The sequence below is a fragment of the Oncorhynchus mykiss genome, chromosome 2 (genome assembly GCF_013265735.2).
Source record: "Oncorhynchus mykiss isolate Arlee chromosome 2, USDA_OmykA_1.1, whole genome shotgun sequence".
In the NCBI taxonomy this organism is placed as follows: domain Eukaryota; kingdom Metazoa; phylum Chordata; class Actinopteri; order Salmoniformes; family Salmonidae; genus Oncorhynchus; species Oncorhynchus mykiss.
The window spans coordinates 36,585,906-36,600,753 of record NC_048566.1 but is presented as its reverse complement, the minus strand read 5'-3'; the positions used below and the strand labels follow the sequence as shown (position 1 = coordinate 36,600,753).

The following is a 14,848-nucleotide window of genomic DNA, read 5'->3' as shown; positions in this document are numbered from 1 at the left end:
TCATAAAAGCCACGTTGTATTCCTTCTCGCATCTATGCGCTCTCGTCCTGTCATCTTTTCCCTTCGTCGCTTGTGGGCGTCAATGCACAACACATCAGCTGTACGTGACCAAGCGAAAAAAACCTTTCCAAACCAAATCATAACTGCTACACGCAGCCTACATCGTTGTCACCATATTAGCAAAAGTATTGTCATAGTCAACATAGCTAATAGAACTAACATGTTAGTAAACCTGCTACAATCATGCAGTAACGTTACAGTGTACAGTTGGTAAGCAGTTTAGCACTTACACCGGCGGTTCCCGGTGGCAATACATTTGTAAAACCAATTTACCTTGACTTGGAGGAGTTCCAGTGTTGTGTTGGATAGTCATAGCCAGCTAGCTAATATAGCTAAACCAGCGAGCTGCATTTGCTATCTTAGTAAGGGAAACTGAAAGTGAAAAAAAATGTATGAAATATCTCTCTCTCGCTCTCTTGCTTCTCCTTCATTTAGGAATAAATGTATTTGTTAAAAACTATTCAACTATTTTCTTTCTCTCTCTTTGAGTCAACTACTCAACACATGTTATGCACTGCAGTGCTAGCTAGCTGTATCTTATGCTTTCAGTACTAGATTCATTCTCTGATCCTTTGATTGGGTGGACAACATGTCAATTCATGCTGCAAGAGCTGTGATAGGGTGGAGGATGTCCTCTGGAAGTTGTCATAATTACTGTGTAAGTCTATGAAAGGGGGTGAGAACCATGAGCCTCCTAAGTTTTGTATTGAAGTCAATGTACCCAGAGTTAGCTGCCCTACACCATGGTGCTACCCTACAGAGTGCTGTTGAGGCTACTGTAGACCTTCATTTCAAAATAGTATGTTTTAATCAATTATTTGGTGTAGTGATTATATTTAGTGTTGTTTTATCTAAAAAGGATAACTTTTTAAATGTTAAAAAAAATGTAACATCTGAAAATCACTGAGAAGGATGGTCCTCCCCGTCCTCCTCTGATGAGCCTCTACTGATTGGCAGTTACCTTGTACAGTATGTCCTAATATGAACTTACAGCAGCGAGAAATGGCACAGAAAACAAACACAAATGCCAGTGTGATCTCTAATGTAGCTTGAGGAGTGACAGACTATGAGAAGGGATTTAAGGGCTGGATGTAAGGGCTGCCTATAGCAATTTTACTCATCTGATCACATTTGCATTTCACAAGGTGAATTTAAAGTGCATTTGACAACGTCTAATCAGATTCTATCCTCATCGCAAAAACACGAGAGAGAAATGAAGGAAGATATGAGGAAAGCTTCCTAGGCAAACAGACAATTTGTTTGCCAACTTTTGATTAATTTGAACATTTACACTGCATGCCCTTTCAAAGAGCAATTTACTATAAGAAGTAAAACCATTAATAATTGCAATGGGTATAAACAATGATGACAGTTGTTGAATTTAAGCTTAAGCAACAGGCATCCACACCAAAAATCTAAACTGAGCTTAGTGCTATGTGGGCTGTATGGTGATATAATTTGACAATATTGATTTTACACGCTGTTTTTTTCCACATATATTCATATTTCATGAACATTCCACCGAAGAGCAATGTTGTGCTTTCTCTCCCTGACTCACTCAGCCTCCAAATCAATGTCCATTAAGCCGACTCATATGTCACTGGATTTGTTTTCCATTAATTTGGCATCCGCATGGACTGTCCCCACTTCATCTGAGCAGCCTAGAGCATCATGTCATGTACCATGCTTGGGCAGATGCTATTTTATAATCGCATGCTTGACCTCCACTCTGTTCATATTACATTGGTAATAATAGATTGGTAATGCAGAGGATCACATGTGGGTGAGTGCAGATGTGTGTCTGCACTGTATGTCTGTGACAGTCATGTGGTCATGCTGGGAAAAGGGCATGTGGGAGTTGTGAGCTGAGTAATGTTTTATACACTGTGTCTATGTGATGAGAAGTCCTGTTTCCCTGTGTGTGTGTGTGTGTGTGTGTGTGTGTGTGTGTGTGTGTGTGTTTTATGAATTTGCAACATTATTCCACACAACTTCTTCACCATTCAAACCGCAGGGTCAAATCTCAATAATAAAGGAAGAGACATGTTGTTCCTGCATGGAGGGGAATAATAGACATTGATGAATCTTACCTCCTCTCCCGTCAGGTAGTAGGCAGAGAGCAGCCCACCGACGTAGCGGATATTCACCTCGAAGAGAGAAGCCTCGCCGTTCTGTAAGAGAGAGATCACACCGTATCAGAGTTGGAATTCCCCCGTTCAGGACACAGCCCAATCTCATAAATGACTAGTCAAAATGACTCGTATTTCTATCAACAGTCGCATGGCAACGACCAACCAATCAGCCGTGTGGCGATATAGAGTTTAAAAACATAATCAATAATGAATAAACCTAAATATTTAATTGAGCAATAATAATGAATGACATTTTGATGTTTGCGCTTTTGAGCCAAAGAAACATGTCAGAAATCCATATGTGAAGATCTCTTCACCGTGATGAAGGTGATACAAATGAATGGTCAACGTGTTGCCCATTGAAAACAATGGAGTTATGCATAGTGTTATACAGTAGCAGTTAGCTAGAGAGTAGGCTTGCACCATCTTAGAACTAGTAATGCTTCCCATCCATAGCCCTATAAGATTCCATTTATATACGTTAAATAAAGACTCTAGAAAGGAATATTTCAATAAAGCCAGGGAAAGAGAGTCAAAGGCTTGCGATAATGTTCACTGCATTTTACTCACTCATGTCTAAGGATGTTTTGAACCACGGGGAGACTGTCGATTCTCCTCTGGCAGCCTTAGAAAATATACACCGTCTAGTTCATTGACGACTCTCCACTCTTAACTCTTTTTCGTGTTTTCTCATCACATCGCGGTCTTTCCTATTCTCTTTGTTGTGAGTTCCAGGATTTGAAAGTGGCGAAACGGTGCTAGGCTTTCCTTTTCCATCTCCTGTTATGTCTGGTTCAACACAACTATCCAGGACAGGATGGTGCAACTGGGTTAAGATTAAGCTGTCGGAATACACCATCTCAGAGTGCAATTAGTGCTCTGTCAAATCTATTATTATAGCTCCTGGAGCGATTTGCTGTTCGCCAACGTCAGACAGAGTTTATCAGCGCCACTGCACCATATGTTATGGGAATTAAGTTAAGAGGTGTTAAGCACTAACACGTGTCCCTGAATGAGATGGCGGTATGTCACCATAATTACAGGCACTCATTCTCGCCCGAGGTTGAGGTGACGATGGTGCTTATTGACTTGGAGACCCCTCAAGAAGGAAATTGCCATCTCAAGAAGCCACGATAAGGAAAGTGTAATTGGGTGCTACTGGAGAGGGTAATTACATCCAATCTAGAACCTGAGTAAAGATGTGGAGCGACTTTCTCTGGCATCCTCCCAACTCTATCGTTTTCCACCATACATTTGTGCACACTGTATGAGAAACTCACAAAGTAAAGTCATGTACTTTTAAAACGTTTTCAAGAGATCAGTGTTACAGTTTTGACATTCTACAAAGTTGTTCAATTTTAGTCTTACACTTTGTAATTATTAGGTAATGACTACCGGGCTAATTTCTGACTGAGAAGTTGGCCACTTTTCTTTCAAGACAGTTTAACCAGTTCAATTCTGTAAGACAAACTGCCAATCCTCTGCCATGGTGACCCAGCAGAGGCGTCTTACCAACCCGTAGAGGAGTGGCCGCTCTATAATGGACCTAAAATGGTGGTTATTAGGGACAGACTTTTAATTTGTCACCAGTGATGGTGGCACTTTGGCAAGGACAGCCATAAGGTACAATGAGGGGAATGTAACGGTGACTACGGTTCAACTGATCTGACTCATGCTACCAAATACAAGCCACTCTTCAAACGTCTCATGAAAGTTTATTTAGTATGAGTGGCTTATTCCAGAGGCTTCGATGCTGATTGGGTCCATTGATAACGAAATTCTATTATACAAGCCTTTCAAAAACATTTCATTAAAATCCATTTTTGTGCTTAATTTGCTATTTGTTCTGCCAGATGTTTTCCAGTCATATATTTCCCAATATAACACTGTTAATTTGCATCACAGGGAATTATTAGGTCTTGCATCTGCGTTCCAAGACCACACACTCTCCACTGCAAACAAAGCAGATCGCCTTGGGAAAGCTCAACGCTAAAACCCACGGTAACCACTTCAACTGAAAAAAAAAAAGTGTGATTAAATCTCAGCATCACACACATACAGTATTGTCATGGGAGAAACAATAAAAAACAAATAAATCCAAAGTCTCCCCAGAAGGCTTTTCACGGGAATAAATAAAAAGCAATGTGTGCATATCTAATTACTCCACTTTTCCAGTGCTGTGCAGAGTGGAAAATAAACTCAGGTGAAAGAAGGAATAAAGGCACGCCTGTTGTTTATCATTCCCTGCCTTTCTCTCCTCCCTCTGCTCAGCAGTGCGTCTAATTAGACGACAACACAGGGCTGTCAGAGTTAACACGCCAGCTCTAACTGCCTCGGTTTATGCCACCCAGAAGACCTTTCTGCTTGTGATCCTCGCTCTATTGTAAGAGCACCCCCACCTCCGGTACTGTACATACTGTATATAGAAGGAGATGCACTATTCAAATAAATGATTCGTCTGGGATCGGGCTGTGTCATACAAATTTGGTCAGCCGGTTAATGTCATGCAAAAGACTGCCGGTCTCACGGTAATTGATTGTTAATCAACATAAACCCGTTTGGCGTCTCCAGGCCGCCACACATACAAGCCGCTGATGCGCGCGCCTTTAATATATATATATATATATATATATATATATATATATATATATATATATATATATATATATATATATATATATATATATATATATATATATATATATATATATATATATATATATATATATATATAAAAAAGTCTAATAAATCAACTGAATATACACCATCACAATACATGCATGATTTATTTTAAGCAGGTCAATAGAAACATTATGATATGAAGAAAATGTATTTCAGAAGAACAGAATGTGAGTTGGCCTACTGTATGTTATCTGGCTATGTGCCATGCCATAGGCAGTAGGCTTGTTCATTTAGCAGACCAGATATGCTTATAAGCCCAGTGCCATTATTTTATATTATATGATTAGGTTGCATGAATTCATAGTAAGAATAATATAATTGAACTTAGCTGAATTAAATAGAAAGGATATTTTTCCCATTCCGGAGCAAGATTGCGCACACTGTATGAAGTGGCTATGTTGAGCATAAAAGTAATTACTTGAAACAGGACCTACAGTATACTCTAGATCTAGAGTTATTTGGCAACTTTAGTTGTGAATGATACAAACCTTAGAATGCCTTAGAAATCAAAAAAGAAACCTCCGAACACTGTCAACTGCGTTTATTTTCAGCAAACTTAACATGTGTAAGTATTTCTATGAGCATGACAAGATTCAACAACTGAGACATAAACTGAACAAGTTCCACAGACATGTGACTAATAAAAATTGAATAATGTGTCCCTGAACAAAGGTGGGGTCTTAAATTCAAAAGTTGTAGTCAGTATTTGGTGTGGCCACCAGCTGCATTAAGTACTGCAGTGCATCTCCTCCTCATGGAATGCACCAGATTTGACAGTTCTTGCTGTGAGATGGTACCCCACTTTTCCACCAAGGAACCTGCAAGTTCCCGGACATTTCTGGGGGGAATGGCCCTAGCATTCACCCTCCGATTCAACAGGTCCCAGACATGCTCAATGGGATTGAGATCCGGGCTCTTCGCTGGCCATGGCAGAACACTGACATTCCTGTCTTGCAGGAAATCACGCACAGAACGAGCAGTATGGCTAGTGGCATTGTCATGCTGCAGGGTCATTGCAGGATGAGCCTGCAGGAAGGGTACCACATGAGGGAGGAGAATGTCTTGCCTGTAACACACAGCGTTGAGATTGCCTGCAATGACCGATGTCCGATGATGCTGTGACACACTGCCCCAGACCATGACGGACCCTCCACCTCCAAATTGATCCCACTCCAGAGTACAGGCCTCGGTGTAACGCTCATTCCTTTGACGATAAACACAAAACCATCCATCACCCCTGGTGAGACGAAACCGTGACTCGTCAGTGAAGAGCACTATTTGCCAGTCCTGTCTGGTCCAGCGACGGTGGGTTTGTGCCCATAGGTGACATTGTTGCCGGTGATGTCTGGTGAGGACCTGCCTTACAACAGGCCTACAAGCCCTCAGTCCGGCCTCTCTCAGCCTATTGTGGACAGTCTGAGCACTGATGGAGGGATTGTGCGTTCCTGGTGTAACTCGGCAGTTGTTGTTGCCATCCTGTACCTGTCCCGCAGGTATGATGTTCGGATGTACCGATCCTGTACAGATGTTGTTACATGTGGTCTGCCACTGCGAGGACGATCAGCTGTCCGTCCTGTCTCCATGTAGCGCTGTCTTAGGCGTCTCACAGTACGGACATTGCAATTTATTGCCCTGGCCACATTTGCAGTCCTCATGCCTCCATGCAGCATGCCTAATGCACGTTCACGCAGATGAGCAGGGACCCTGGGCATCTTTCTTTTGGTGTTTTTCAGAGTCAGTAGAAAGGCCTCTTTAGTGTCCTAAGTTTTCATAACTGTGACCTTAATTGCCTACCTTCTGTAAGCTGCTAGTGTCTTAACGACTGTTGCACAGGTGCAAGTTCATTAATTGTTTATGGTTCATTGGACAAACATTGGAAACAGTGTTTAAACCCTTTACAATGAAGATCTGTGAAGTTATTTGGATTTTTACGATTTATCTTTGAAAGACAGGGTCCTGAAAAAGGGACGTTTCTTTTTTTGCTGAGTTTACATGGGATGTATGATGCGACTAAGGCTATTGACGATTTGAGAAAGTTCCTTGCCTCAGGCAGCACTCACTGTTTTCTCATGAAGTGATCATATTTTCACCCATCAGACTATTCTCAATTTAATCTTGTCTTTACTAATATGTCAAATTAGTTTCGATGTAGAACTGCTCATTATCAATTAGGCAGGAACAGGGGCAAGATTTAAAAAAATATATGTAATCCGTATTCACTCAAATAGCGAATGGAGGCACACTTTCCTGCCGGTGTTTTCACTCATGTCATGTCATGTCATGTCGGGTAGGCTACTCTGGTTATTTCTCGGTGTGACAGGTGATATTAAGCAGAAACTCTGTATGCCATGAGCTCTCCAACCCTGTTCCTGCAGCTACCCAGTGCTTAATTTGGGAAACCAAGTGAAATCTGTTCCGGAACATTGATAGTAACTGTTGACAGCCCCTCTCTCTGCACCTGGAGAAAGGAATGAAACTATGCAGTTTTTTGTTTTTTTACGTGTTATTTCTTACATTAGTACCCCAGCTCATCTTAGGTTTCATTACATACAGTCGAGAAGAACTACTGAATATAAGATCAGCATCAACTCACCATCAGTACTACCAAGAATATGTTTTTCGCAACGCGGATCCTGTGTTCTGCCTTACAAACAGGACAACTGAGTGGATTCCATGCAGCGACCCAAAAAAAAAACAACTCCGAAAAAGAGGGAAACGAGGCGGTCTTCTGGTCAGACTCCGGAGACGGGCACATCGTGCACCACTCCCTAGCATTCTTCTTGCCAATGTCCAGTATCTTGACAACAAGGTTGATGAAATCCGAGCAAGGGTAGCATTCCAGAGGGACATCAGAGACTGTAACGTTCTTTGCTTCACGGAAACGTGGCTCACTGGAGTGACTCTATCCGAAGCGGTGCAGCCAACGGGTTTCTCCACACATCGCGCAGACAGAAACAAACAACTTTCTGGTAAGAAGAGGGGCGGCGGCGTATGCCTTATGACTAACGTGACATGGTGTGATGAAAGAAACATACAGGAACTCAAATCCTTCTGTTCACCTGATTTAGAATTCCTCACAATCAAATGTAGACCGCATTATCTACCAAGAGAATTCTCTTCGATTATAATCACAGCTGTATACATCCCCCCCCAAGCAGACACATCGATGGCTCTGAACAAACTTTATTTAACTCTTTGCAAACTGGAAACCATTCATCCGGAGGCGGCATTCATTGTAGCTGGGGATTTTAACAAGGCTAATCTGAAAACAAGACTCCCTAAATTTTATCAGCATATCGATTGCGCAACCAGGGGTGGAAAGACCTTGGATCATTGTTACTCTAACTTCCGCGACGCATATAAGGCCCCGCCCCCCTTTCGGAAAAGCTGACCACGACTCCATTTTGTTGATCCCTGCCTACAGACAGAAACTAAAACAAGAGGCTCCCACGCTGAGGTCTGTCCAACGCTGGTCCGACCAAGCTGACTCCACACTCCAAGACTGCTTCCACCACGTGGACTGGGACATGTTTCGTATTGCGTCAGACAACAACATTGACGAATACGCTGATTCGGTGTGTGAGTTCATTAGAACGTGCGTTGAAGATGTCGTTCCCATAGCAACGATTAAAACATTCCCTAACCAGAAACCGTGGATTGATGGCAGCATTCGCGTGAAACTGAAAGCGCGAACCACTGCTTTTAATCAGGGGAAGGTGTCTGGTAACATGACCGAATACAAACAGTGCAGCTATTCCCTCCGCAAGGCTATCAAACAAGCTAAGCGTCAGTACAGAGACAAAGTAGAATCTCAATTCAACGGCTCAGACACAAGAGGCATGTGGCAGGGTCTACAGTCAATCACGGACTACAGGAAGAAATCCAGCCCAGTCACGGACCAGGATGTCCTGCTCCCAGGCAGACTAAACAACTTTTTTGCCCGCTTTGAGGACAATACAGTGCCACTGACACGGCCGGCAACGAAAACATGCGGTCTCTCCTTCACTGCAGCCGAGGTGAGTAAGACATTTAAACGTGTTAACCCTCGCAAGGCTGCAGGCCCAGACGGCATCCCCAGCCGCGCCCTCAGAGCATGCGCAGACCAGCTGGCCGGTGTGTTTACGGACATATTCAATCAATCCCTATACCAGTCTGCTGTTCCCACATGCTTCAAGAGGGCCACCATTGTTCCTGTTCCCAAGAAAGCCAAGGTAACTGAGCTAAACGACTACCGCCCCGTAGCACTCACTTCCGTCATCATGAAGTGCTTTGAGAGACTAGTCAAGGACCATATCACCTCCACCCTACCTGACACCCTAGACCCACTCCAATTTGCTTACCGCCCAAATAGGTCCACAGACGATGCAATCTCAACCACACTGCACACCGCCCTAACCCATCTGGACAAGAGGAATACCTATGTGAGAATGCTGTTCATCGACTACAGCTCGGCATTCAACACCATAGTACCCTCCAAGCTCGTCATCAAGCTCGAGACCCTGGGTCTCGACCCCGCCCTGTGCAACTGGGTACTGGACTTCCTGACGGGCCGCCCCCAGGTGGTGAGGGTAGGCAACAACATCTCCTCCCCGCTGATCCTCAACACTGGGGCCCCACAAGGGTGCGTTCTGAGCCCTCTCCTGTACTCCCTGTTCACCCACGACTGCGTGGCCACGCACGCCTCCAACTCAATCATCAAGTTTGCGGACGACACAACAGTGGTAGGCTTGATTACCAACAACGACGAGACGGCCTACAGGGAGGAGGTGAGGGCCCTCGGAGTGTGGTGTCAGGAAAATAACCTCACACTCAACGTCAACAAAACTAAGGAGATGATTGTGGACTTCAGGAAACAGCAGAGGGAACACCCCCCCTATCCACATCGATGGAACAGTAGTGGAGAGGGTAGCAAGTTTTAAGTTCCTCGGCATACACATCACAGACAAACTGAATTGGTCCACTCACACAGACAGCATTGTGAAGAAGGCGCAGCAGCGCCTCTTCAACCTCAGGAGGCTGAAGAAATTTGGCTTGTCACCAAAAGCACTCACAAACTTCTACAGATGCACAATCGAGAGCATCCTGGCGGGCTGTATCACCGCCTGGTACGGCAACTGCTCCGCCCTCAACCGTAAGGCTCTCCAGAGGGTGGTGAGGTCTGCACAACGCATCATCGGGGGCAAACTACCTGCCCTCCAGGACACCTACACCACCCGATGTCACAGGAAGGCCATAAAGATCATCAAGGACATCAACCACCCGAGCCACTGCCTGTTCACCCCGCTATCATCCAGAAGGCGAGGTCAGTACAGGTGCATCAAAGCTGGGACCGAGAGACTGAAAAACAGCTTCTATCTCAAGGCCATCAGACTGTTAAACAGCCACCACTAACATTGAGTGGCTGCTGCCAACACACTGACACTGACTCAACTCCAGCCACTTTAATAATGGGAATTGATGGGAAATGATGTAAATATATCACTAGCCACTTTAAACAATGCTACCTTATATAATGTTACTTACCCTACATTACTCATCTCATATGCATACGTATATACTGTACTCTATATCATCGACTGTATCCTTATGTAATACATGTATCACTAGCCACTTTAAACTATGCCACTTTGTTTACATACTCATCTCATTTGTACATACTGTACTCGATACCATCTACTGTATCTTGCCTATGCTGCTCTGTACCATCACTCATTCATATATCCTTATGTACATATTCTTTATCCCCTTACACTGTGTACAAGACAGTAGTTTTGGAATTGTTAGTTAGATCACTTGTTGGTTATTACTGCATTGTCGGAACTAGAAGCACAAGCATTTCGCTACACTCGCATTAACATCTGCTAACCATGTGTATGTGACAAATAAAATTTGATTTGATTTGATTTGAAGGAGAGACGGGAGGAGATGGAAACGCACAGTGGCAAGATATTCTGTAGCTGAATGTAATGTGTCAGTCTATTAATATAAAAAATGCCAGATTACTTGGCTATTTAAAATCAAATACACATTCGTAGGCTAACTCTGAATTTGTTAAATTTAGGGTAGACCAATTTAACACCAAATATATAGTTTAAACATTTTTTTTATCTGCCAAGCGTAATATGTGGTAGGCTATGTATTGTATAACGGCACAATCATTACTTTAATTACATTTTTTTGTTCGGGTTCGGGCTCATAATAGGCCTATGCGTAATCTATTTCGTTTTGAATGAATCATCACTTTAGAAAGCACTGTCCATTTGTTGTGTTCGGCTTTGAAACAACATCCACAATGGCCATGTTTTCCATTCAGTTTCAAACTGCTGTTGAACTTCTTCCCTCAAATGGATCAATCACAGTGAGGTGAGTTTTAAAAGCACAAACTGTTTTGATGGAAAGTGTTTGATGTGATTTCCGATGGCATTTGCATTGGTCAGAGTGGTTAGAGGGTCAACAGAGCCCTGAGTACCAGGCCATTAGGACCTGATGGTCATTAGCCAGTTGGATACTACTTACCAACGCATGTCCACAGTGCATAAGTGGAGATTACCGTGACTCAATGGTCCCATAGGATTTTACTGTGGTCATGACTCATGACTGCTGGTGTGGCGGTAAAACTCACCGCAACTCCCCTAATCTCGGATTGGTTTTATATGGTCATGTCGAGTAGGTCTCTTTGTCCCTCGCTGCACATTCCAAACGCAATTGGGTTATTTCATAAAGCAGCTGACCAATAATGTAGCTACACAACAGAACATGGATCCAATGTGGACACTACCGTTCAAAAGTTTGGGGTCACTTAGACATTTTCTTGCAGCTTCATTAAATAGTACCCGCAAAACACCAGTCTCAACATCAACAGTAGAGAGGTAACCCAGTGTCTGTGTTCTTTTGCCCATCTTAATCTTTTTTTTTTATTGGGCCAGTCTGAGATTTAGCTTTTTCTTTGCCACTCGGCATAGAAGACCAGCATCCCGGTGTCGCCTCTTCACTGTTGATGTTGAGACTGGTGTTTTGCGGGTACTATTTAATGAAGCTGCCAGTTGAGAACTTGTGAGGTTTCTCAAACTAGACACTCTAATGTACTTGCTCAGTTGTGCACCAGGGTCTCTCACTCCTCTTTATATTCTTGTTATAGCCAGCTTGCACTGTTCTGTGAAGGGAGTAGAACACAGCGTTGTACAAGATCTTCAGTTTCTTGGCAATTTCTCGCATGTAATAGCCTTCATTTCTCAGAACAAGAATAGACTGACGAGTTTCAGAAGGAAAGGTTATTCCAATGATCAATTAGCCTTGTAAAATGCTAAACTTGGATTAGCTAACACAACGTGCCATTGGAACACAGGAGTGATGGTTGCTGATAATGAGCCTCGTCTATGTATCTACGTCTATGTAGATATTCCATTTAAAAGAATCGGCCGTTTCCAGCTACAATAGTCATTTACAACATTAACAATGTCTATACTGTATTTCTGATCAATTTTATGTTATTTTAATGTGCTTTTCTTTCAAAAACAAGGACATTTCTAAGTGACCCCAAACTTTTGAATGGTAGTGTAAGTGCTGTGAGTGTGTGTGTTGTCAATGCTACCAGATTGGCATAAAAAAAATTGTGCTATCTCCCACAGCTGTGCCAACATGCGTAAAAGGAGGTTATGAAAAAAATACATTGCTGTTGTGCCTTGTTGCTGTTCTGCTTCAGTGTACAGTGTACAATGTTGTTGTCTGTGTTTGATGCTTGCTTTTCGGTTGGTGAGCATTCAACAAAGCATGGCACAGATTTTGATCACTCGCTCTGCCAAGATTAGACTGGGACATAAGCCTGATTGGCACTTCCGCTGTGCTTTCGTGTGCCAGGGGGGCAAATGAGACTGTTATCGAGGCCTGCAATGGACTGCTCAGGCACAAATATAACATTAATGGTATGATTTAATCCTAATCCGGGGCTATCAGAGCCATTGGGTACACAACACACTGCACGTCCAGACTTTAGGATTCAAACCGGTGGCAAAATCAGCACTCGGAAACCAAGCAAATAGATTCAGAGTTTTGTGGGAGGCTGAACAGACAAGCTAGTATTTAAATAAGCAATCGGGGAGTAGATCACACCTAAATCAAAGTTGGTGTTAAACCAACAGAGCTGTGATTTAACTCAACTTCACTAATTAGCAAGGGTTGATTATGAAAGGGACCAATTAGGTGGTGCCACTCAGGTACTCTTTCATCCACACACTGGGAGCTGTAATTCTGCTAATACCGTTGCTGTGAACAAAAGTTCCTCAGAACTCCTTCCTTTCCTGTCACCAACAGGATGTAAAGCCAGGGCTGTCCTAGACACCGGAGCTTTAATGACTAACCTCTGGACTAGAGGTCGACCGATTCCGATCTTTCAACGCCGATACCGATTATTGGAGGACAAAAAAAACTATGCCGATTTTTTTTAAATTTTTAAAATTTTTTTTTTAATGTATTTGTAATAATGACAATTACAACAATACTGAATGAACACTTATTTTAACTTAATATAATACAATCAATAATAATCAATATAATATAATCAATAAAATCAATTTAGCCTCAAATAAACAATGAAACATGTTCAATTTGGTTTAAATAATGCAAAAACAAAGTGTTGGAGAAGAAAGTAAAAGTGCAATATGTGCCATGTAAAAAAAACATTTCAGTTCCTTGCTCAGAACATGAGAACATATGAAAGTTGGTGGTTCCTTTTAACATGAGACTTCAATATTCCTAGGTAAGAGGTTTTAGGTTGTAGTTAATATAGTATTTATAGGACTATTTCTCTCTATACCATTTGTATTTCATATACCTTTGACTATTGGATGTTCTTATAGGCACTATAGTATTGCCAGTGTAACAGTATAGCTTCCGTCCCTCTCCTCGCCCCTACCGAGGCTCGAACCAGGAACACATCGCACACAGCCACACTCGAAGCAGCGTTACCCATCGCTCCACAAAAGCCGCGGCCCTTGCAGCGCAAGGGGAATAACTACTCCAAGTGTCAGAGCGAGTGACGTTTGAAACGCTATTAGCGCACACCCAGCTAACTAGTTAGCCATTTCATATTGGTTACACCAGCCATTAGGCTGATAGGCTTGAAGTCATAAACAGCGCTGTGCTTGTGAAGAGCTGCTGGCAAAACGCACAAAAGTGCGGTTTGAATGAATGATTACGAGCCTGCTGCTGCTCAGTCAGACTGCTCTATCAAATCAGACTTAATTATAACAAAATAACACACAGAAATACGAGCCTTTGGTCATTAATATGGTCGAATCCGGAAACTATCATTTTGAAAACAAAACGTTTATTATTTCAGTGAAATACGGAACCGTTCGGAGTTTATCTAACGGGTGGCATCTCTAAGTCTAAATATTCTATTACATTGCACAACCTTCGATGTTATGTCATAATTACGTAAAATTCTGGCAAAATTCTGGCAAATTAGTTCGCAATGAGCCAGGCAGCCCAAACTGTTGCATATACCCTGACTCTGCGTGCAATGAACGCAAGAGAAATGACACAATTTCACCTGGTTAATATTGCCTGCTAACCTGAAATAGTAGTTATAACTAGTGATTATGATTGATTGTTTTTTATACGATAAGTTTAATGCTAGCTAGCAACTTACCTTGGCTTCTACTGCATTCGCGTAACAAGCGGGCTCCACGTGGAGTGCAATGGTTAGAGCGTTGGACTCGTTAACTGTAAGGTTGCAAGATTGGATCCCCTGAGCTGACAAGGTGAAAATCTGTCATTCTGCCCCTGAACAAGGCAGTTAACCCACCGTTCCTAGGCTGTCATTGAAAATAAGAATGTGTTCTTAACTGACTTGCCTAGTTAAATAAAGGTATTAAAAAATAGTAATAATAATCATTTAAAATCGGAAATCGGCGCCCAAAAATACCGATTTCAGATTGTTATGAAAACTTGAAATTGGCCCTAATTAATCGGCC

The 14,848-nt window shown here is 42.5% G+C and overlaps 1 protein-coding gene across 2 annotated transcripts in view; it reads right to left on the bottom strand.

Annotated features, from left to right (window-relative positions):
* LOC110488866 (mannosyl-oligosaccharide 1,2-alpha-mannosidase IA) overlaps positions 1-14,848 on the bottom strand; it is a 235,310-nt gene that overhangs the window by 55,307 nt on the left and 165,155 nt on the right. For both annotated transcript variants that reach the window (XM_036947400.1, XM_036947408.1), the window contains exon 4: positions 2,151-2,231. In XM_036947400.1, coding sequence (XP_036803295.1) covers positions 2,151-2,231 — 81 coding nt within the window. The remainder of the gene's footprint in view (positions 1-2,150; positions 2,232-14,848) is intronic.